Source organism: Neomonachus schauinslandi, chromosome 15, assembly GCF_002201575.2.
Source record: "Neomonachus schauinslandi chromosome 15, ASM220157v2, whole genome shotgun sequence".
In the NCBI taxonomy this organism is placed as follows: domain Eukaryota; kingdom Metazoa; phylum Chordata; class Mammalia; order Carnivora; family Phocidae; genus Neomonachus; species Neomonachus schauinslandi.
In genome coordinates, this window is record NC_058417.1 from 30480910 (window position 1) to 30506841 (window position 25932).

General features: G+C 37.3%; 1 protein-coding gene and 1 pseudogene across 1 annotated transcript in view; both read right to left on the reverse strand.

The window, feature by feature from the left end:
• Positions 1–25932, reverse strand: part of STXBP4 (syntaxin binding protein 4) — a 158132-nt gene that overhangs the window by 54465 nt on the left and 77735 nt on the right. Inside the window, exons 12-14 of the mRNA XM_021704305.1 lie at positions 22078–22194; positions 21220–21269; positions 18992–19125 (exon numbers count right to left, since the gene is read on the reverse strand). Coding sequence (XP_021559980.1) covers positions 18992–19125; positions 21220–21269; positions 22078–22194 — 301 coding nt within the window. The remainder of the gene's footprint in view (positions 1–18991; positions 19126–21219; positions 21270–22077; positions 22195–25932) is intronic.
• Positions 25074–25162, reverse strand: LOC123326819 (annotated as a pseudogene).

Below are 25932 nucleotides of genomic sequence, written 5' to 3' on the forward strand. Positions count from 1 at the left end.
TGTTCAATGTATTTATATTTTTAAAAAGAGCCAATGTGTTTCCTAAGGAAGTCTTTGAAGGTTGATTTACTGCAAGATACTTAGAAAAACCTGCAGCAGTCTGTTTCCTTAAGTTAATGTCAATTCATCAACTTCTCAAGCAATAAAATAGCATTTTGCTGCTCACAGAAACTCTCCAACCCAAAGCACAGCAACGCACTTAAGAGAACTTTGTCAACACCTTATCAATACAGACCGACCCACCTTTGGATTACAACCTACATTATAGGACTAGGACGGCGCAAAGATGTTTTCAAGAAAGGCTAAAGTTGACAAAAACCTTGCTCAGAAAGGAAGGATATTATAGATACTTCAACTTTTTTTTTTTTTTTCCAGAGCCCCAAATCAGGACAGTAGGTGCCAAAACACTCAAAATCAATGTTGGCTCTGGAAAATAGACCCATGAATGTCATACCCAAGGGACCCACTGAGTTTGATGGGGAGAACTCAGGGCCTAGTTTTGTTTTCAATCGTGAAGCCATGAGAGAGGTGTTGCATCTTTTATGGACATGTTCTGCCTTGATGGTATCTGACCAATTATTTTCATGAAGTAAATAGGATAAAGGGCAATTTGACCAATTATCCCTTCTTGAAGTAAAAGGAGAAGAAGGAGAAGGAGAAGGAGAAGAAGAAACTGTTTTCAGCTTGGGTTCTCTATTATTTAAATAGTTTTAAATAGTTCACAGTTAGCCTCGTCTTAGAGATATTTCTGTCACAAAGTCTGCACACAGCACCCACAGTTGTGATGTGCTGCCCTAAGGGACATATTACTGTTAACGGCCCATCCAGTTTTTTGATTATCATTGTATGGTTAATGGCTTTTTAGGATAATAACTCTGATACAGACAATCAAATGCTTTAATTAGTTTATCACCCTTTTTTAAATTTCAGAACAGATCCAGCCCATATTTTGACTCGAATGTGAGGGAACAGGGCAATGCAATTTTAAGGCCATTATAGACAAGTTTAATCCTCAACGGGGTTCCTCTGTTTCTCATTTTAGCTCAGTCTCCAGGAGTTGAGGTGGCTCCTAACCCATATTTTATTTGTAAACAATACTGGCATATCAAGACAAAAGTACAGAACATCAGGGGAAAGATAGGCAAAATGACAGAAGGGATGAGAAGTTCCTCTAAATGACTGCCAGTGGAGGGGAAAATGGAACAAACAAGATTGGAAAGGTGGAAAGGATACGGGATCAACTGTCTGTTGTACCTAAGATATCAGAACAAATGAGCTTATAAAAGAATCAGTAGTTCCTACATTTTACAGGTGAGGAAACTGAGGCACGGGGAGGTTATGAGACTCATCAAGGTCATATTGCTCATAAGAGGCAGACGTGGGATTTGAACCCAGAAGACCTGGTTCTCGAGTCCATGCTGTTAGCCACTGTACTTCTTCTCCCATTATACAAAAATAACATGAAAGTGTTAGAAGTTTTAAAAAGCTGGGGGAAAAAAAAAGGACCAAAAAGTAAGAAGGCCAAAATGTAAATAATGATCGCCTCTTGGTAGTGGATCATGAGCAATTTTTCCCGCTTATTCATTCTTTTCAGATCTTTGCAAAATAACGAAAATAAAGTTTAACACGTTTTTTTTTATGTCAGCAGACAATAAAACAAAAATATTGCTGGCCTAACTAACATTCTCCCTCTTATCTTAGCACTTCTCAATTTAGAAAAACAAGGCACGCACTGAAATGACACGTTGCTGACAACTATCAGAGCACATGGCATCCCTCCTTAGAAAAATCACAGAACCCTGGGCCCAGGCAGGGACAGTTCAGATTGAGTAACTTCCAACACATGCTGTAGGATCGGTATAGGTTGAGTTCAATTTCCCGTACCTTTTTTCCCTTACCCCTATACCTTTTAAACTAGAGTTACATAACTGATATTTGTCATATGACCAGGAGGTCTTAAGAGATATTGAAATGCCTCATGAATCACAGAAGAAAGATTAAACTGACATTCAAGACAGTGTTGGTGTAAGATGTATTTCTGCCCTCACCAATCTACCGGAGCTTCTCGCGTAAAGGTCACAAATGCTTACAATCACAGCCGGTCCATTGCCCACATATTGTCCTCTTGTTACCAGCACTGAGCACCGCTTACCACTCCCTCCTTGAAATTCTCTTTTCCTGGGCTTTTTTTCTTTTTTTAAACCTCCCAATATTCTACTCTTCATTTCTACTTCTATCATCCTGACTGTTCCCCATCTGGCCCTTCTCCTTCCTCTGAGCTGTCCCTAAAAGACTTTTCCCTCTTCCCCTGTTACACCCTTCATCTACACTATTAGGGCTTCAACTATCAGAACTATAAGAATAATCCCCAGAGCAACATCTCCAATCCTGTGGTCTCTCCCAGTCTCCCTCTAGGTGTCTAGCAGCATTTCTAATGTCTAATACAGAACTCGTCTTTCTTCTCTCCCAAAGCTGTATTCCCTTCTGAGTTACTTGTGACTTTTAATGGTTCTACCACCACCCTTCAATAATCCGGGCTCAAAAATTCAGTGCCATTTTGACTTCTCTTTCTTGTTTCTCTCTTCAGTTGTTATTTAGTCCTATACAACCTATCTCCATGATCTTACTTACTTAGTTGATTCACACATACTGAGTAACTGCTGTAATGATGGATTCTGGGGCTGCAGTGGTGAATAAGACAAGTGAGGACCCGGCCTTCCTGGAGTTTATATTCTAGTAGAGCAGACACAATTTCCGGTGGCAATTAGCGCTATTAGAAAAACAAATAACATAGGGGTGCCTGGGTGGCTCGGTCTATTAAGCATCTGCCTTCGACTTGGGTCATGATCCCAGGGTCCTGGGATCAAGCCCCAAGTCAGGCTCCTAGCTCAGCAGGGAGTCTGCTTCTCCCTCTGCCCCTTCCCCCATGCACACTCTCTCTCTTTCTCTCAAATAAATAAGTAAAATCTTTAAAAAAAAAAAAAAAAGGAGGGGGGGGATCATGAGTGATTGGTAGTGGTAACAGGGGCTACTATTTTAGATAGATTGGCTAGGAAAAGCCTCTTCAAAAGATGACATTAAAGCTCCCTGAATGTGAAAGTGAGCCTGGTGAAGATCTGAAGGAAGACCATTCCAGGGAGGTGGAACAGCAAGTACAAAGGCACTGGGGTGGAAATGAGTTTGGCATGTTTCAAAAACATGAACAGAACCAATGTGGCTGGTATAGTGTAAGCAGGGGGAGAGTGGTAGACAATGAGATCAGACAGCTAGGGCAGAAATGAAGGACCTTGTAAACCATGGTAAGGAGTTTGGATCTTATTCTAAGTGTAATGGGAAATGTTTGGGGAGTTCTGACTGGGGGGGGTGACAGAGTCTGAATTTTACATTAAAGACCACTAGAGAATAGATTATAAGGGAGAAGAAACATAGCACTTGTTATATAAACAAACAAACAAACAAAACCACATTCTTAGGCAATACACATGGCCATCGAGCCACTTTTTGGATTTCTTTAATCTCTACACCAACACGGGGCTCAAACTCACAACCCCAATATCAAGAGGCACATGCTCTACTGACTGAGCCAGCTGGGTACCTTGAGCCACTTTTTACAAATGAAAGGTTCAATTCAACAGATATGTAATTTCCTCACTCATAAATAATGATGTTTTGCGTTGAAATACTTTCATTTCCTTAGTTTAGATTAAAATAATACCATGTTTCTGAAATGGACAGTAAGCAATGGAGCATATAGTTTTGTTCATTTTCTACTTACATGTTATGTAAATGAAACCAAATCTTTTGGGCATTTTGTTATCAGTAATGTCCAACAGCACAATTAGGAATGAATTAACAAAAGTATTTATAAAAAAATTCACAGATTGCTTGTAATGAGGTACAATGGACCAAGCATTCAGTGTACCAAACAGGAATGAATAATGCTAAAATTATGTTTCCACCAGGGGTCTACAAAGAAGGAAGCTGAAAATAAAATGAATAAAAGATAAAGGCATTTCAATTATTGTCAGGTTATAAAAGGTTTGTACTTTTATGTGATGTGAAGATAGAGAATGGAGGCATAGCAAATGAGTCTATTATGTCAGTATCATTTGGAGTCAGACAATTAAGCTGTTGGCATCTACCAACACTGAATATGTCTCCTATAAAACTGAACACAACTTGGTAGATTGAGAAGAAAAAAAAAAGACAATTATGAAATAATCAGTATTCATATTAGGTTTTTAAGGTTCCTTTTATTTACAAAAAGCAATTTACTCATCTCTGTATTCTCTGGGTTTATTCAAAAAGCAATTCACTCATCTCTGTATTCTTGGGGTTTATTCATTTGCTTCCATGTACATAAATGAATGTCATGCTTGCCTTTTCATTCCCAAAAGTCTAAAAAGGGAAGAGCACCACAGTAGGAAATGATGACTTTCTTTCTTACTGGGTTTATGGGTGAGGTAACTTAACAAGGAATTCATTCATCAAATAGTCATGGGCAATCAACCATGTGTCAAGCACTGTAATAAATAGGTAGCAGGAGTACTAAGCCGAAGGAGACAACATCACATGGTGAGGAGGGAGAGCTGCTTCTCTGAGGAAGATTCATGACAGCATTTGTAACATAACAGTAGCTCTTTCTAGAGGCTGGTGTCTTAATTAAGATTGTAAAAAAGTATCCCTTCTATTTTTTCTTCCAAATTTCCTTTGATTAGATAGAAAAGAGTCAGAGAGGTGAAGGAGACAGAGAAGAGTCATCTTATGGGGAGCGTGAAGATTGACTCAGAGCTCTAAATGTAATTTGTATCTCTTATTCTAATAGAATGGAATGTTGTATTCCGGGGAAAATTCTAGCCATGCCACTCTAAAGGCTGTCTTCTTAACTGAAACGATAGAAGCAAATGGCAGTAGTTTATGATACTGATTTTCTATTGTTGTGCCAAACGGTCACACATTTGGCAGCTTAGAATAACACACATGTATTTTATTACCTCACAGTTTCTGTGTGTCAGGAGTCTGGGCCTAGCCAAGTCTTCTATTTAGGGTCTCACAAGGCTGCAGTCTCATCTGAGGCTTGACTGGGGAAGGTTTTGCTATTGTCAACAGAATTCAATTCCTTATGGTTAAAGAACTAAAGGCTTCCGTTTCCCTGGCTATCCACCTGAAGCTGCCTTCAGCTTCTTGCAACGTGGGTCTCCCAACATAGCAGCCCACTTCTTTGAAGCCAGAAAGGACTGGGAGACTCCAGTAAAATGGGCACTAAAATCTTGTGCAATGTTACCATGTACATCCTGTCTTTGCTGTGTTTGATTGGTTAGAAGTAAATCACAGGACCTGCACATTCTCCATGGGACAGGACCACACAAAAGCATGAACACTGGGAAGGAGGGATCCTGACTCAAAGAGGGTCTACCACATTACTTAGACTTTTCCCCTCTATGTTAATTTAACATACTGAATCTTCTTTATTATTGCTTCAAATATAGCTCTTCCCATCTTTAAAAAATTTTAAAAGCTGAAGTTAATCCTGGCTTTAACATTCCTGCCACTATTCTTTTTTTTTTTTTTAAGATTTTTTATTTATTTACTTGACAGAGAGAGACACAGTGAGAGACGGAACACAAGCAGGGGGAGTGGGAGAGGGAGAAGCAGGCTTCCCGCCAAGCAGGGAACCCAATGCAGGGCTCGATCCCAGGACCCTGGGATCATGACCTGAGCCAAAGGCAGGTGCTTAACGACTGAGCCACCCAGGTGCCCTCCTGCCACTATTCTTAAAGAGTTCTTGTTAGTTCTAGGTTGTTTCTTTGTCCAGCTTTTATACATTTATTTGAACATATAAGCTCAGCATAGAACTCTGGGAAATTTTCCTTGATTTCTATGTACACTTCTGCCCTTTCCTTCTTGCTGAGACTGTAAGTGAAGTTCTGAATGGAGTTCATCTTTTCAGATTTATTACTCCACAAGTCACATTCCCATCCATGGTCTCTAAATATAAGAACAAACCCATTTAATCCAAGTTTAAAATGAAACAAAATTGGAATCTTGGAATCTGTGGTATATGTCCAGATATGTACATAATTAAACAATTGCATCCTCTTTAGATTCTTTTGGTAGAACTACAATCCCAGCAGGTGTTACAGTAGCTGAAGTGCTTCCCTATTCCAACAGCTTGGCACACACCAGTTAATGATCCACCTTAATGAAAGCATCATTCATATTCTTTTCCGCCTGGACTGTTTGAAGTCCACTTTTATAGATTTACTTTGTTTTCTTTTTTTTTTTCAGCTCTAATGCTCTTTCTGGAGCATCACCCTCACTCATATTCATGGATTTCTGACAGGAAACTGCCTCTAGTCTTACTCCCCTTCTACCAGATCTGAAAAAAGGTGTGGTCATTCATGGAGATATTATGGTCACAAATCCCCAGCTGATGGGGTGTGGCACCCACCTAGGGTCCATATGTACGAGAGAGAAGAATTAATTCTGTTCTTCTACAAGCCTCTCCTACCTCATGTCTGAGCTTTAGTTAATTACTTTCTACTACAGAGGCATCCTCAACATTGGCAGAGTCTGATCTTAGGGTCTCATACGTAGGTACTCAACAAATACTTGTGGAAAGAATTGGCCAATGTCTATTTCTACATATAAGTGGATATTGCTATATATTAGATTCATTCATATGGATGGGCATTTATTTCTATTTAATAAATTCCTAGAAATGAAACTGAAGGGTCAAAGAAAATGTACATTTTAGACTCTCAGAGACACAGACAGACTGCTCTCTACAAGAGCTGAATTGAGTAAAATTTGTCAACAGTGTATGAGTGTGTTGGGGTTTCCTTATGTATTCACTAACACTACAGATATGTGGGCCTCTGGTGAATAAAAATGGTGCCTCATTATCTTAAACTCACTCCTAAGTAAATGACATCAAAACATATATATTAAACATTCATATATATTAAATACCTTTATTAAACAAATATTAATCACAATTATAAAATAGAAATATCTCATGAACACCTACTAGATGCCAGGTACTATTCTAAATGTTACCTAAATTGTAATGAACAAGGTATTCAAGATCCCTGTTCTCAAGGAGCTCATATTTTAATAGAGGAGACAGACAGTAAACAAGTAAACAAACAAAAAATAGTGTGAAGTCCTAAGAAGAGAATAAAATACGGGAGTGAAATAGGGATCTGGAGGTAGAGAAGAAGCCAACATTAAATAAACTGTTGGGGCCCCTGGCTGGCTCAGTAGGAAAAGCATGTGACTTCTGATCTCGGGGCTGTGAGTTCTAGCCCCATGCTGGGTGTAGAGATTACTTAAATAAATAAAACTCTAAAAAAGAAATAGATTGTTATGAAAGTAAACAGGCTGGGGATTGAATGATACCATGAACTGGGCCTCTTCATCCATACTATTCTGTTTTCTCAAACATACCAGGCACTCTCCTGCCTCAGGGCCTTTGCACTTATCTGGAGCATTCTCCTACCGGGTATCGATAAGGCTGACTCCTTCCTCGTATGGGTGAAGTGCCTGTTCAAGTCTAGTTTAGGGGTTTGCAGTGAACTGGTGGCTAGCTGTACCCATTCCCGGGCAGTTTTAGTACTGCTATCTTCTATACAAGTTCAGCAAGGCTTCCCTCTCCAGGGGGGAAGTACAGAATGGGGAGGAAGGGAGTTAAAATAGCCATTCACTCAATAAATCCAGTTCTGGGAAAAAGAAAAAAAAAAAAAGACTGACATTTGGAGAGCCCTTGAGGTTGCCAGCTAGACATAAACTTTATTGTTTCAAACTTCATAGCCATGAAATAAATTTGAGCTGAAGCTGGGCTTCTTTACTCCTCCTTTAAGGAATGAAATGTTACTTGGCAATTGTTTTTAGGCAACTTAGCACTTGGTTTCTTACATGTTCTCAGTGGAGTAATTTAATAATGATAGATTACATAAATCGACATGAGTAGAAATCTTTCACCACCTTCTAAGGTTTCCAGCTCTCAAAAGAAAAGAAAAAGGTGGGGTGGGGAGAGAATAGTTTATATCGGACTAGGTTGCAGGGACAAAATAAAATACTCTTATTACATACTGACAATGAATGATGAAGGTTATAATGATGAAGATAATGATGATATATATTGAGCACCTACCAGATGGGAGCCACTTTATAAACATTATCTTTAATCAGCTAGCCTCTTCAGATACATTAGTTTTAATCCTCTAAACAACCCTATGAGTTGGTGATATCTCCAATTTCATAGATGAAGAAAATGAGACCCAGGGAGATAACAGAACCCCAAAAGCATAAATCTATTAGGTGATAGGGCTGGAATGTGAACCCTGTAGCATATGGTCTTTTTAATACTATTCTGCCTTTCTACAAGTAAAAATGAATCTATCTTTTTAATAAAGATATCATTTAGGGTGTAAACAACTATTTTTTATGTAAAAACTAAAGGCAATTTCACAAATGATACTTCATTTTATCCTGTGATATAATGAGCTATAATGCTCCTTTCCATTTCATAAATGGAGCAAAAGTGAGGTTGAGGAATTTACCTAAGGTTTAAAAAATCTTGTCCTAGATGCAGGTTTTCTCACTCTCAATGCTCTCTCTCTATCCTACTTGAACTTTAACTTTCATTAGCATTTGGTGGTTGTTATAAAAGAAACGAGAAACACAAACAGCACCGTATAGTCCCAAGAGCTAATCATTTTTTAGTCTAATTGGTAATGTTGGTAGAATAAGTTCATAAAGTCACACGTTTTTTAAAAATACTGTTAAAGATTCAGTTCTTTATCTTCAGTTTCGAGATCTTTATCAAGGCACATTTATTATTCCTTCCGTATGCATTATTTTGTAAATGGTTTCAAAGAGAGCTTTTATTTTTTACTGTAAGTTTTCTATGATGCTTAAAAATTCTTTTACTTTGGGGCGCCTGGGTGGCTCAGTCATTAAGTGTCTGTCTTCGGCTCAGGTCATGATCCCAGGGTCCTGGGATCAAGTCCCACATCGGGCTCCCTGTTCGGCAGGAAGCCTGCTTCTCCCTCTCCCACTCCCTCTGCTTGTGTTCCCTCTTTCACTGTGTCTCTCTCTGTCAAATAAATAAATAAAATCTTAAAAAAAAAAATTCTTTTAAAAAGGATGCTTTAAATTTCAGAATTAACAAATGCTCACTCTAAAAAAAGAAAAAACTCAAACAATATAAAAGTTTCTAATAATAATAATAATAATAAACAGATATTTTCCCAATCTGACCTCCTGAGAAAAACATTGCTATCAATGAGTTAGGTTGGAATCTATACCTGTTTGGAAGTTACTAAAGCTCCTTAAGCCTTGTTGCTTTATTCTGAATATTTGTAAATCACGAAAATTAGCTAAGCTGAGGTAAATTTTGGTTATTGATTCTAATTAAAATAAAAAATGAACTCTAATAAAACAACCTTATATTTATACAGTGCTTTATATTTACAAAGCACTTTTATACTAGTTCACTCAATTCTTGAAACAACCTTAGGAAGACTGAATCCCCACTTTCCAGACAGGAAGCCAAGACTCCAAGAGGTCATTGTAACTTATCAAATCTAAGATACCACTGAGAATACCACACCTCACCATTTTATATGTTCAAAAAAAAAAAAAAGGCGCCAATTCAGTTGTGACGTAATGACTTAACTGGACTCCTGTGAGACCCACAGGACTGAATATTAGAAGACCCGAGTCAGGGGGCTGGCATTGCCCTTTCCAAGCGTGTGACCGAAGTAAACCATTTAAGTTCTCTGAGCCTTGATCTTTTCATATCTTTTAAATTAGAAAACAATAATGCCTATCTCACAGGACATATGGATGCAAAATAGTACTTTCAAGCTATCTTTGGCATTGTTATCTTTAAATAGGTTTATCTGGAGTAGTAATATTAATACTCTCCCGTTAAAGGCAGGAACTCCTGGATCTACACCCAACTGGCTTATCATATTAAATAATTATGAAAGCCGTTACTGACAGGACAGCTACTGCCACTGTCTCTCTTGAGATGAGCTGTTAATACTCTGTCCTCATATGAACTCTGGAGAACGCCTATTTCATTAACCCGAAAGAATGTATTCCATTTGGATGAGGACATTTTCAGGCCTCGAGGGAAAGTGTTTCTTTCTGGCATCATTTGCATTTTGCTTGTCGGATTATAGGATTGAAACATGAGCTCCACGGTAGACACTCTTATTATTGCAGTCAGTTCTAATTGTGAAGGAACTGGAGTTCCATTTTTTTTGGAAGAGAGATAGATAGCGTACTATATACTCAAACATCAGTGCCTTCTGGAAGTTTTGAAGCAGTCCTTGTATTTCTTTTTCTACCTTTGTGTTGGAAATCATTCTACGTCCCCATGTTAGTATGAAGGTACGGAGGCCTTTACCTGAATAAATCCTGGATATTGTACATCCTGCAATCCCCTTGACAACTCTATGCCTGCCTGGTAGGAGGAATTAAGTCTCGTTCATCTGGACATGCGTTCATAGCTTCCAGCTGTTGGCAACATATCTGATTAAAGCATGGATCTGAAATACTTCCCTGGAAATGGTCTTCTAGGAAGATGCCTATCATGTGGTAGCTCTGGGACTGATTCACACTAGATATTTTTTGTGTATGCTAAATACTGGAAATATGGTGGCTTTCTGATTTTTATGACTGGCAAAATGTACTATGTTTGCTTCCTATGTACCAACAGAAAACAGCAGATAGTTATTACGGATTTGATGTTATTACGTAACTTTAGCCCTTCAATTCTCAGGAATTTGTTTAATGAAAAAGGCAAACACCCAAGAGTTAATTAATGTGCAGAAGGAGCAATAAGAAAACATGTGATAGTCAAAGATCCAAGATGACAACAGATAATTGCTTTGTACATCTGGACTTCTAGTTACTCACTGACCCAGTATGCACATGAATATCAAGTTTAAATATGAATACTGAATTTCAGGTGTTCCAAAATGTGATACACACTGACGAAGGACTAAATCTCTTTTTAAAAATGATTATTTGTTCCTTGCTACTCAAACTAGCCCAAGCTACTATCCTGTTCCACGTCAATCACTGCAATAACCAACCAGTCTTCCTGCTTTCTTCACTCTTGCTACTCCTACAGCCCAGTTTCAAACAAATGTCTGAATCATCTTTTAAAATGTAGATCAGATCAGGTTTTTTTCTCCTGCTTAAAACCATCAATTGCTCCTATGACATTCAAAATAAAATCCAAACTCCTTAGAATGGTGTTCAAAGCCCTGTGTGGTCTTGCTCCTCTCTACATCTCCACCCTTATCTCATGCTTACTCGTCTGTTCATTCCTACGTATCAGAAACCCAGGCTTTCTTCTGTCCTTCCAATATGTCAAGATTGCTCCTACCTCAAGGCTTTAGTACTTGGCCAGAAAAACTCTTCCCACAGATTTTCTCCTGGCTGAAACTTGGCTCAAAAGTCACCTCTTCAAAGAGGCTTAGCATTCCCACTCACACATCATCTGGTTTTATTGTATACGTAACAGTCATCACTGTCTGGAATTATTTACTTACTTGCTAACTCGTTTGTCCAATTCTACCCTTACAATGCACCTAAGTAGCCTGACAGCAAGGACTTTGTAAGCTAGTACCCCACTGCCTAGGTCAGGGTCTGGCCGATTGCAGATACTCAATAAATAGTGCATGAAGGAATGAAGTAATAATCTAAATGATTATTTATTTTCTTACGTGGGGTATTTCTCACTTTTTTCCCCCTGGAAATAAAATTGTACCAGGAAAGAAATTACTTATTTTTCTTGAAGCTAACAATAATTTGCTCATATAAAGCAAAATTAAATACCCCAAGCACAGTTTCCTTTCCAGAGATCACCCGAGATTACATTTGATATATTTTCTTAATGGAACATCACAGCAGTGACCTACTTTCAAATTGCAACAGTACAAGAGAATATGTGAGTTCATGCTTTTCCTTGAATGGTGTGACAACACCAGTATTTACAACGGGTATTATCTAGCTCTGAATGATCAAACCACCAGAGAACAGGTTCACCTCACTACAAAAACAGGTGAAATGGCATCAGTCACATAAACTATCCCCTTATGCTTGGAACAATCTGCCCCAATTCTAGGAGAGAAAAGATAAATAAATAAATAGCAAAGATAACTTTATGAAGAAGGAAATACTATAATGCCCATTCTAAACAGGATAGCTGACTATCAACAAAAACATATGGCTTTTCCTTGGATAAACTCATTTAATTAATAAAAATATGTGCTGGGGAAATAAGAGAAGCAGTGATGATAGTTTGAGACCTAGAATAAGTACAATAAGAAGATGCTGTATCAAGTCTGACTTCTGGATCTAAAAGGAAAAAAAAATATTATAAAGTCCTTCAAGTGTGCAGTACATTTCCCCTTTTTCTCATAAAAACTTTTCCCATCTGTTTAAATAACTTCTAATTAGCTTCAGAATTTAAAGACAAAAAGCAGCTATTACTGACATTCTAATTTTAAAAGTTAAAATACTGCTAGTTTTCGACAGGAACACCTGAATTGATGCAGGAAGCTTGAATAGACAAATATATGTAATCACATGGTCATTTTTTGGTAGGGGTAAACTTCACTTTTGTTTTCAACTGGTTGAGGGAAAATTACATGATTATTCAACCAATTTGTAACAGTCAAACATCCATATTTCTGCTACTAAAAGAAATGCTGTGATGTAAATAATTATATATGCATTTTTATGCACATTGCTTATTATTTTCTTTGCAAAACACCAACAGGTGGGATTATTGGGTTAAAATATATGAACACTAAATATTATTTTAACTTTCAAAAACACTTTTCAAATAGATTTTTTTTTTAAAGATTTTATTTATTTATTTGACAGAGAGACGCACAGCGAGAGAGGGAACACAAGCAGGGGGAGTGGGAGAGTGAGAAGCAGGCTTCCCGCTGAGCAGGGAGCCCGATGTGGGGCTCGATCCCAGGACCCCGGGATCGTGACCTGAGCCGAAGGCAGACGCTTAATGACTGAGCCACCCAGGCGCCCCTCAAATAGATATTTTAAAAGCTCTTGATATATACTGCAAAACTGATTCCCAGGAATGTTGTGCCAAATTATATTCCCACCTGTAGTGGATAAGAATATTTACTTTCAACTTTAATTAGTGGTAGGCCCAGATGGCTCCTAAATTGGATGGATTTTTTTTTTTTAATGCCTAATATATAACTTAAGAAAAGAAAGTGTATTTTCCACGGGAAGATTCCTGCTCACTGCTTCCTTCGCTCAGGCATCATTTGGGTCCTCGTGGGTGTAGGAACCTTGGCTCCAGCTGCTCATCTCAATCCCGTGAATCTCTGAAGCTTAAGGGCTCACTTATCATTACAGTTTTACCCTCTGTTCTTGGTGCAGAGAGACGTGCATTTCTTGGTTTTCATCTTTTAAATACACAAACATAATTTTAAATGTCATTTTTAAGTGTAGGAGCAGAATGGGGAGGTTTTGGCATGAGATCACTCTGCCATCTTGGTAGATGGTAGTCTATTCTGAATCTTGACAGCTCTATTTTCTTGCTTTAATACTGTGGACTTTTTCATGATCATATACTGGTATGCTTATGTATATATACTTGTTTAAAAGATCTTGAATGAAATGTGTGTGTATATATATATACACATAATACATAACACACATAAGAAATATAACACACAGGTGTGTTATATATGTATTCCTCTTTATAAAAGCTTGAATGTAGAGAACTCTCTACTCAGAATTGGTTTTTGATCTTTGAAAGGATGTGTGGACCCCTGGTTGCACTGCATTCAACCAAGTTATTGTTGGTGCTACCCTCTCGAAGCTCTGGCTGGGAGCTTGCCAGTGTGCACTTGTGTTGTGAGTATAAGGATGATGCAGCAATCTGAGGGGAGTGAGAGGTGAGTCGGGACCAGAGGTGGCTGTAAAGAGCAGTGTGGCATTTGGTGCAGAAGCCACTGTCCCGGGCTCCCTTTCCTAGATGCCCCAGTGCATGTCACATGTAAAGTGGCTCTATGCTGCCTAAAGGACCAAGCCCCGGTTGCCCTCCTTCTTGATACATCCTGAGGAGTTCAAAAATGCCACTGACTCACCAAGATAAAAGAAGAAAAAGAGTCCATTTACCCCCTCACCAGTCTTTGGCTTTATTCATTACCCCTTCAAGTTAGAATGCATTAAGGGCTCGGGGAGCCTGGGTGGCTCAGATGGTTAAGCGTCTGCCTTTGGCTCAGGTTATGATCCCAGGGTCCTGGGATCGAGCTCCACGTCGGGCTCCCTGCTCAGCGGGAAGCCTGCTTCTCCCTCTCACACTCTCCCTGCTTGTGTTCCCTCTCTTGCTGTCTCTCTCTGTCAAATAAATAAATAAAATCTTAAAAAAAAAATAGAATGCATTAAGGGCTGTCCTCCTGCCAGAGTGACCTCCAATTATTCCCATAATTGCCACTGTTGTTCAGCAGGGGGACTAACAAGTTGGCCATTCATGCTTTCATTGTATGTTGGTCCTACCTGCCCTATTGAAAACTTTTTGGGATTTGCCTGTAAACTGCTAGTGCTTTTGAAGATTTTTACTCTATTTTTACATTCCATTTATCATTTCCATGGGAATTTTTTTTTAAAGATTTTTATTTATGTATCTGACAGAGAGAGACACAGCGAGAAAGGGGACCCAAGCAGGGGGAGTGGGAGAGGGAGAAGCAGGCTTCCCGCGGAGCAGGGAGCCCGATCCCAGGAGCTTGGGATCATGACCCGAGCCGAAGGCAGACGCTCAACGACTGAGCCACCCAGGTGCCCCTTTCCATGAGAATCTTGAAGGAAGGTAGATGCTTGTGCTGCCAATTTACCAGGAAGTCAATAAGTTCTTATTAAAGACCTCCTATGGAATATCTGGCCAGATATTATTTTATTATGCATTTTAAAAATAGAACTGCTTCTTCCTGCTTTTGTTACAGAACTATTTTGTCAATCTAGATGTCAACTAGAGACTGCAGTTCAAAACAAGTAGCTATTTCAAATAAAGATTACAATGAAACATTATGATATCAACAATGTAAATATTGATGGAGATGGACATAAGCTCCTCCAAGGGTTTCAATACTGATCAAAAATGTCTATTTGTCTGCATAACATTTCAGTGGGGGCAGTATGACGGAACACACCATACTTTTGTTATAGTTAGCAATAAACAACTGAAAGATAAGATGCTGATTCAGACATTTAACCACAGTTTCCTGTGATGGTTAGGTTCTAACTCAAAGTTGAAAATAAATGTTACATATTAAGAAAAGCTCTCATCTACCCTATTTTCAAATGGATCCACATTGAAAGAAGATTTAGACAATAATTACTTAATACTTAGCACAGACAACAAGTGCATTTAATGAGCTGCTTTAAATAATAATAATGTGGTACCAGCATGAGCAGCACCGGCAGCAGTAATGTCCATTTATGGAACATATTCCACTACCAGGTGTTTGGTTAGCTACTTTACAAGTATCTCAACTTGATTCCCCAATCCTGCCACTTCAGGTATTATGGACGCCACTTTTTCTTTTTTTTAAAGATTTTATTTATTTATCTGACAGAGAGAGACACAGCGAGAGAGGGAACAGAAGCAGGAGGAGTGGGAGAGGGAGAAACAGGCTTCCCGCTGAGCAGGGAGCCCGATGGGGGCTCGATCCCAGGGCTCCAAGATCATCACCCAAGCCGAAGGCAGATACTTAAAGACTGAGCCACCCAGGCGCCCTCCTTTTTCTTTTTAAATTTTTTTAAAGATTTTATTTATTTATCTGACAGAGAGAGACACAGCGAGAGAGGGAACACAAGCAGGGGGAGTGGGAGAGGGAGAAGCAGGCTCCCCACTGAGCAGGGAGCCCGATACAGGGCTGGATCCCAGGACCCTGGGATCATGACCTGAGCCGAAGGCAGATGCTTAACGACTGAGCCACCCAGGTGCCCCCAATTTTAAATTTTTTTATAAAAGTTGATACAGGGATCTGTTCAAGAAACACGGGATCAAAGCACACTATCTCAACCCCTTCCTTTACCCTAGAATTAACTAGTTTTTTTTTTTTTAGAATTATTTTTTACAGAGCTATAATTTAAGGTCATACTCTTAGATATTACTGAGAGCTGATATAAGACATGGGTAAGTAAAGACCAGACATCTTACATTCTTTTTTTTTTTTTAAGATTTTATTTTTTTATTTGTTTGAGAGAGAGTGAGCGAGCACAGTGGGGGGTGGGGTGACAAAGGGAGAGGGAGAAGTAGATTCCCCACTGAGCAGGGAGCCTGATATAGGGCTCATTCCCAGGACCCCAGGATCATGACCTGAGCCGAAGGCAGACGCTTAACCACTGAGCAACCCAGGTGCCCCCTGAACTCCACTTTTAATATGAGGAAAGAGAACCAGAGATTAAGTAATTTGCCCACTTAAGTTGGATGGCTAATTGTGATGCTCCCTGGGGCATCTCCAGGGATCATCAGGGGTTCAGCAGAGCACTGTTTACGTGGGTTCAAACTGCTCCTCCGGGCTGCCTCTAGGATTCACATACTTTTCCACTGCTAGAGGTATCCTGATGAGAGCGGGATGGCCAGGTTTGCAAGGCTGTAGAAAGCATTTGTGTTCTCTGTGATCCTACTTCTAGGTTCTTAAGTTGGGATTTATGAACACCCCGAAGATGGATGCAAATGTGTATAATTGCCCATGTCTGGGAACAGGGCTTTTGTGAGATTTCAGTGGAGTCCACCATCCAAAAAAGGTTCAGAATTGTCTCCTAGATATTCCCCAGAGACTGGTTTTAAGCTATAACACCCAAGAAATCTGATTCTCATTTCTGAGGAAATCCCAGAGTGTCCTCATTCTAAGAAGAAAGTAGAGGCAATTACCCAAGAGAAAATTCCAAATTGTTACTTGAGATAAGCAGACAGTCACACCAAAGGAAATGAGGTTAGAGACTGCAGCTGAATTATCTACCTCTTGGTAGTGATTTTCTGCTTTTCATTACATATAGAAAAAAGCTACTGCATAAAGAGAAAGAAAAACGAGCTGAGTTTATCTGAATTATCAAACATAAAAAGACAGGTCATAAAAATTATAAAAGTACTGGGAATATATGCCAATATTAGCAATTATATTTCTAAATAAAAAGATAACGTAGTTTGCTAGTCTAAACAGCAGACTAGTACAATCTTATGACAGATAAAAAGTGCAGATGGAATTTTTCACTTTTCTTCTAAAGAAGTTCTGCTGAATTTCAAATATTTTCTTTGAATAATCATGTTTGACAAATGTAAAGGTTAATGTTAGCAAGGTAATTAAAATTAATGATGGCAACGTCCGCTGGGCTATGTGTGTGTGTGTGCAGGTGTTTGCCTCACTGTTCCCACCCTCACTTAAAAATGTCTAATATAGGGGGCCTGGGTGGCTCAGTCGTTAAGCGTCTGCCTTCGGCTCAGGTCATGATCCCAGGGTCCTGGGATCGAGTCCCACATCGGGCTCCCTGCTCGGCAGGAAGTCTGCTTGTGTTCCCGCTCTCGCTATCTCTCTCTCTGTCAAATAAATAAATAAAATCTTAAAAAAAAATTAAAAAAAATGTCTAATATATAAAATTCTGAGTATACACGTAATACATTAGAGCTGATTATTTTCATCTACCCTGAAACCTACAGAATTTCTTTACATAGTTCTTATAGGGTTTTTGAAATATAATTTGATTTTTTAAATGTGATATATTATACAAAATTAAGGAAAAAAAAAAACACCTCACTGCAGAAATTGAAGATACTATTAAAGGCATGGTTTCCAATCCTCTTTCTGTAACATAGTTTTGAAGTTAAAAGTTACCCCCAAAGGGTCTTTGAATATTATCCTCTACAAAGCCAAACCATTTCACTACCCAGGACTTGACTCAAAACTCACTTGGATACTTTGTTAACATAGAATTTCATTTGTACTTCTCCACATTTATATTTATAGATATATTTGCTATCTGGTCCCCAGCATAGGGAAGACTGAGAGTGGAAAGCCAGGGAGAGTGGAATGAGAGATGCCAGCACAAAGACAACCAGCAGATGGACTGACATCAAGGGGACAGACAGGAGAACAAACAGATAAAAAGGGAGTCCAAATCCATGAAGAGGCAAAAGTGCTGGGAGACAGGAGGAGGGAAGGACGGAAACACCCAATCATTTAAGCTCTCCCCAAGGGTCTCCCTGTCTGCTGGGATGTTGGAAGTTACTTAGCCAGTTGCCCTGCTTCTCTTTCTAGCCCTGTGCTGACTCTGGGGGTGTCCAGCGACAGATCATGCAATTCTTTTAAGAGAGGTTTCTCTTGGCCTTGGTTTAGGAGTAAACGCCTGAGCCAGCAGCTCTGATGAGGAGGGAACTGGTTCAGCTATTCCATAGCCCTTTAATTAATTACCGTGCCAACTGCCCAAGGGTCTGTTCCTAGTTTTCCCTGCCTGTGATCCTGGAAGTTTTCTCATGGTTCTACTTAACTCACTGTTTCAGCAGTTTTGTCATTCATCTTTATTGTGTTTTGGGGTCTTTTGCTCAGCTGGGCTGTACCTTCAGTTTTATTCCATCTGTTGTATATTATTCAAAAATTCCTCAATGTGGGTTCTAACCTTTCACGTTTCCAGTGTTGTGGATTTATTTTTCTATTTATTCTTCCATTTCAAAGAGACTTTGGATGGAAGTAGAGTTAAAAACATGTCTTAAGCAGCCAACTTCTCTTCGAAGCCACTTCAGGCACTTAAAGTAAATATTCTCCCCCTAAAATTAGTGTATTTATCGATTAGCTATTAATTTTACTGTAGGCAAACAACAAATTTAACAAAACTAAACTGCCAAGCTTGAAATTTCTTTTTGTTCTGTTAAATACATTACTAAAAAAAAAAAAAGTAGAAAAAAAGTGAAAAATTGCATAAAACTTACAGTCCATGTCAAGTATGGCCCGAACAGATTTAACAAGTTCCTTAGATTCAAGAGCCAGCGTTGCTGGGATATTACGTCCATTCCTTCCCAGTGGTGTAAGGGAAGTCTGAGAAGCTAACATAGCTCTTCTTTCACTGTGAGGGCAATAACATAAAGTTGAACTTATCATACAATAAATAACATCTATCTTGGCTTAATCTGAATTCTTATGTACAAAAATATTTGTATTTCTGGGAATAGTGTATTCTTACAGCCATAAAATGAAGTAATCACAAAACGTTTGTTTTCAGCTCTTTATTATGTAACAAAGACATATTTAAAGAATTAGATTGACCTCATAATAAGGAGGAATAAATCATTTGTTGGGCTTATTTTGTGAGTGCTTATGTTATGCTAACAAGATGTAGCCTTTTATTTAGTTTTGTAAAAATTCAAATGAAGCACTTAAACATAAATTTATTAAATGGACATTTACTATTACTTCCTATAATATTAAATATAAATTTGATACGTATATTTGCTCCTGAAATTACCTTCTTTGAATTTTTTTTAACTGAAATTATCTCTTAAGCTCTTCCACTTGTTGTCCCCTAAATCTAAAACAGCCTAGAGCATTTATATCACTTTTTGAAGATGCAAATGTCACCTGAAATGAATGCGCTCTGGTGTAATTTAAAATGCAAGGTTTTACTGCAAAAAACCGTAATTACATTGAAACTTTTACTTGAAAAGAGACGATTTTAAACTGATAACGAAAACAATATTATTTTTATCCATCTTCATAAGCATGATGGTATTAATTCACAAGGAGAAACTAAAGCATCAATTCTCAAATTCAAATATAGGGCCTTTATTCTGTGTTGAATGACCAAGGCCAAAATTTATTACAGAAGATATAGTATAATAAAAAGACTGAACCAGATTTTCCTAGAGTTTAAGTTTCCAAGATGGGGTGAAAAGTTGCTTAATGTTGTTTTTCAAGGTAACCCCTTTTCCATGAACCAGTTTAAGGCAAGGACAGGTTCTGGCTTTTAAATAGTCATTTTTAACCTTTATTTTTAATACCAAAACTTCTGATTTATTATTCAAGGGCACAATGAGACCTTGAGGGTGGGAATGGGAGATACAAAACCACACAAGAGGAATCTGGTTGCTGAGTATTTTAAATTCTTACTGAAAATAATTATCACGAAAGTCACATAATTATCTTACATCATCAGCAGTATGGATAGCAATAAAATGTCAGATCTTTCATTAGAATAAAGCATTACAGTGAGTTTAAAAGTGTACTATTATCGCATAACGTTTAGAATAATCAAATTACTATGTTGTATACCTGAAACTAATAGAATATTGTGTGACAACTACATTTCAATAATAAAATTATTTTTTAAGTGTACTACCATAGACATTCTTCTAAAGTAAAAAAAAAAAGCCATGTGGAACCCTAAAATATAATAAAAATACAATGAATCATCTTCATTTGTTAAACTGCTGTTTTCATAGTAAAGGGCAGAGTTTTCCTGTTTCTGCAAGCGTGTATTGCTAGAAGTAGAAATACATTGCTAGCAGCAGCTATTCTAAGATGAGGGAAAAAACTGCTTTGAAAATGTATAAACAGGAAACTTTCTTTTGTCTTTCATTATGTATCAAAATGACCACAAACTTGCAGTCAGAAATACATAAATGTTATTAGTAAGTTTGTAGCTCTTAGTAAGAAACTTTAAATTGGAAACAAACTGTGAATAATAACAAAACTAAGGTGTATCCTCCAAATGTATTCCTTTTATTTGTGTCTACTGAACGTTGAAAATAAAAGAAACTGATTGCATGAACATGTTTTATAAAATTCTGTTTGCCATAACAACTGATCTGCTGGCTTGAGACTGACCTTTCAAGTAATTTTTATTCATACACAGGATGCTTAGAAACTTCAAGGTAATCCCATCTTTAAGAATTCCTGACAAAAACAAGATAGGTGATTCCTACCCTCAATTTTAGAGTACTAGGTTACAGTGACTGGCTACCCTCCAGGAATTTCTCTAATAGAGATGGGGTCAAAAACAACATGTCCTTTTATCTCTTTCCACAAAACAGGGGGGAGGGGAAAGCATCCAGTAGGAGTTATGTAGCATCTTAAGGCTATTTAAGAGATTTTAGTATTTTAATCACAATTACCAAATGAAAAATGTAATCATACTTTACAGAAAACACTTAAATATTCCTACCTTAAATTTGATAAAGGAGAAGAATTATCAGAAAATAATTCTTGAATAGTCTAGAGACAAACAAAACAGTAAAGGAGATTGTAAGTTTGATATTTTTTTTTTAAAGATTTTATTTATTTATTTGAGAGAGAGAGAATGAGAGAGAGCAAGCACATAAGAGGGGGGAGGGTCAGAGGGAGAAGCAGACTCCCCGCCGAGCAGGGAGCCCGATGTGGGACTCGATCCAGGGACTCCAGGGTCATGACCTGAGCCGAAGGCAGTCGCTTAACCAACTGAGCCACCCAGGCGCCCCGTAAGTTTGATATTTTTAAGATGTTTTTTCTTACTTAACTAATATCTATAACCTCCCCCCTCCTCCCACTCCCAACTGATTAAAACGTGCTTCTGTTACATGAGGGAAAAAAATCAATTACACTGACATGGAACTCTACTCAGATGTGTAATAGCTATGGGAACATTTCTTTATAGGGTAAATATTTATCAAATAATGTTTACATAGTATTAAGAGTTTTGAGAAAGTATTCATTGAAACATAGCATATATTTGGGATCATGTTATCCTATCTCAATTATTTCTCTTAACAATCTATTAGTTAGCTGGTCTTTTCATTATCTATGCAATTTTAAACCTGGCTATAGGTTAGCATTGCTGTTTTGAGCCAGAAAATGTTTCATTAGCCACCAAACACTAGGACATTTATCTATATGTCAGTCATCTACAGATTTCTTAAAAATGGACATAAGAAGCCTGCTTCTCCCTCTCCCACTCCCCCTGCTTGTGTTCCCTCTCTCACTGTGTCTCTCTCTGTCAAATAAATAAAATCTTAAAAAAATATATATATATAATGGGAAAATTTACCTCTACAAAATGAAGAAGTTTTTCAGTGGATGCCTCCAAAGTTTTTCGAGCCATTTCCGATTTTCGCAATTGGCAGTCAAGTACTGTAATTCTCTTTCTTAACTCCTGGACACCTTCCTGGACAGAGGTATCAAAAGGAAGGTCTTACTCATTTCTTTGATTTTTACATCAGTGGCTCCTATTTGCAGTTTTTATTAACTGATATTCAACATTACCATATTATTTGTTTTCTCTTACTGTATATATCTTCTAATTTGGGTAGGCATTTAACTAATTGCATATTTAAAAGTTAAACTGCACAGGGATGTTGCAAATTTTACGAGATAAGCTGTATATGACTTTGTTGATTCTTACAGCAAAATACATTTAAATTGAGCTTATGATTTTTTTTTTTTTTACAATATGGCTTGCCAGCTGCTGACAGAAACTGCTACCAGTGGGGTACAACAAAAATTGCTGAAGATATAGATATATTTAATGTAATATGATCCAAATATGATCCAATGTAAAGCTGAGCTGGCAGGGGACTAAAGAGTTCCCATGGACAGTAAAGGAATTCCATGAAGACAAACAACAACAATGCTGGGTGAACTCACTCATAAGAGTACAGTGCAGCATAATTTGTTCTGAGGTTCTAATGGGTGAATTAGAAAGAAACAAACCTTACAGAAGTAAATACATGATTTTGATTTTGGTTCTGGAAAGTGGGTTAAAAAAAATCTCCCCTATAACTTCTAATCACAAGCCCCCACTCATGAAGGTTTGAGGTCATAATTTGTATTACCCATGTGTCCTGTAAATTTATAAGCTGAAATTTTAGTTTAAAACAGTCCCAGAATGGTAGAAGTAAACACAAAACTTCTGTGGAGGGATATTTTCTAAACTCAGATCCCAAAGAATTCGTACATATAATGTGTCAAAAGAACATGACCTCAGGAAATAAGCTACCATGAATAAAAGTCAGTTGAAGGAAACAAATTACAGGATCAGACCTATAAAGACAAGATATATTGGAGTGATAAGATACAGACTATACTGTTTAATGTTTTAAAAATTAGGGAGGAGTTTAAAACATAACAAAGGGAAAAGAAACTATAAAAATAGATCCACACTACATAAAAGAATCAATCTTAAAAATAAAAATATAATCAAAATTAAATTAAAAACTAATTTATGGGTTTAATATCCAATTAGATATAGTTGAAAAGAGAATGGGTAAACTGGAAGGCAGAGGTAAAGAAGGTTCTCATACTACAGCAGAAAAATAACAATGGAAAATATAAAAGAAGGGAGAAGAGGTAAGGAGAATATAACTAGATGAAGATCTGGTATACACCCCATGTGAATTACACATGAGGGTTCAGAAAGAATGAAGGAGAAACTGCTCAGTATAACAGTTTGGGGTTTTTCCAAAATAACAAAAGACACCGTTCCTCAGATCAGGAAGCTTAGTGAAGCTCAAACAACATAAAAATAAGTCAACACATGACTCATAGTCAAATGCTGAACACTGACAATAAAAAGATCTTAAAATCATCTAGAAAGAAACAACGGATTGCAAACAAATAACAGATTGACTGCTGGTATCACAACAATGGAATAAACACTGAAAGGAATTAAATGTCAACTTACTTTAAAAGTAGCAAAAATGTATTTCAAGAGCAAAAGTTCAATAAAGATGTTTTCAGACAAACAAAACTGAAGAGAATTTGTTACCAACAGATCCTCATTAAACACATTTCTAAAACATGTACTTCAGGAAGGAAATAATTTAAGCAAGAAGGTCTGAGATGCAAAAAGAATGCTGAACTTAGAAAATGGTAAACATGGGCATCTATTTAAACAAAGGCTGACAGCACAAAATAAATTGTAATAGTGCCTAACTTACGGTGTTAAAAGTCAAGAAAGAACTAAAATACTGTCAAAAATAGAAATTAAGTAGGAAGGGATGATAGGATTTATGTTCTAAAGTGCTTATAATATTTAGAAGAAGGGGAAAGCTAGTGATTAGTTTTATAATTTAAGCTAAAATAGAATGTTAAAATTTCTAAGATAATCATTAAAAATTAGAAATGGAGTGCATACCGTCTAAACTAGGAGGAAATAAATGGAATGGGAATGGGGAACACAGGAGAAATCTGAACCAATTAAAAAAAAAAAACAGGCAAGAAATGACAACTAAAAAAACAACCAAAAAACATAAAATGCATAAATTAGGACACATAAGATGCATAAATTAAAAGAGGGTGTAAATGAAGCCAAGAGCATTAGCAAATAAGAGTATAAATGGAAAAATCTTTCCAATTAAAGATCAAAAATTAGTAAGATAAGGAAAAGATTCAGTTATATGTTGTTTACTACATATACAATTAAAACATAAGGACGCTGAAAAGTTAAAAGTAAAAGAAAGGAAAACACACACAGGTAAATACCAAAAGAAGGCTGTTGTAACTATTTTAATATCAATCAAAAATAAATATTAGGGAGAAAAGAAGATTGCTAAATTGAAGAGTCACAACATTCCATAAAGGATGATAATGTAATTCTAAGCTTGTATGCTGCTAAAAATACTACTTCAAAATATATAAATTTAAAAAAAAAATGGGAGATTTTAATGCATTCCTCTGACAAGGAAATTAAGATGATTAAAGAAGAACTGAACTCCACAATTAATGACCCTGATCTAGTGGATTATAGAAAACGATACATCAAAAAACTGCAGAATTTTTTTCAAGCTCACTTTGAACATGTGTGAACACTGGCCATAGAGTAAACCGCGAAGCAGCCATCAACAAATTTTAGAGTTATTATGCTATAGACTAGATTCTCTGGTCACAATGCAATTAAACTTTCTGTGCCTCACTGGTGTTTATTAATAAAGACTCAATCATAAATATGTAAATTCTTCCCCAATTAATCTAATATTATATTTAATGCATTTTCAGTAAAAATTCCAATAGTTTTTTTTTCCCTTTTGGTTGAATTTATAAGCCAAGTCTAAAATATATATAAGAGATCAAAGGGTCATGCAGCCAACATACTTCTAGTAACAAACTATAGAAATGATCCCTGAAAGTATAGTCTTTCAGCCAACATACTTCTAAAGAAAAAGAACTAGGCAGGTGATCAGCTATCAAGGCTTACTGTAAAAGATATAGTAACCATTACAGTGTATTATTGGCATGAATATACAAATAGACCAATGAAAGAGAATAGAGGGACCTCAGGAAGATAGACACACATGTAATCTTGATTTATGACAGAGCTGATTTGTAGATCAATTAGGAAAGGAGACTTTTGAATAAATAGTGCTGGGATAGTTGGTCATTCACTTAGAATAAAGAAAGAATAATATGGATCCCCATCCCCACATAACGCCACAAAACCAATGACAGAAGGATCAAAACTTTAAAACTTCCATTTTTTTTTTTTTTAAGATTTTGTTTATTATTTGAGAGAGAGAGAAAGAGAGAGCATACTCAGGAGTCAAGGGGAGGGGCAGAGGGAGGAGCAGACTCCCCATTGAGCAGGGTGCTGACACAGGGCTCACTCCTGGGACCCTGAGATCATGACCTGAGCTGAAGGCAGACAGTTAACCGACTGAGCCACCCAGGCACCCCCAAAACTTTAAAACTGTTAGAGGCAAATATCAAAGAATATCTTTGGGAATGGAAGACCTTCTAAAAAGACACATGAGGGAAAGGACTGGTAAGTTCGACTATATGAAAATCAATGTTTATTTTACCATTGGGTGAAAAGCAAACCATAAATCTCAGAAAAGACTTCAATAACATGTAACTGAATATAGGGCTAGCAACTGGAACATACGTACAATCCCAACATATCAATATGAAA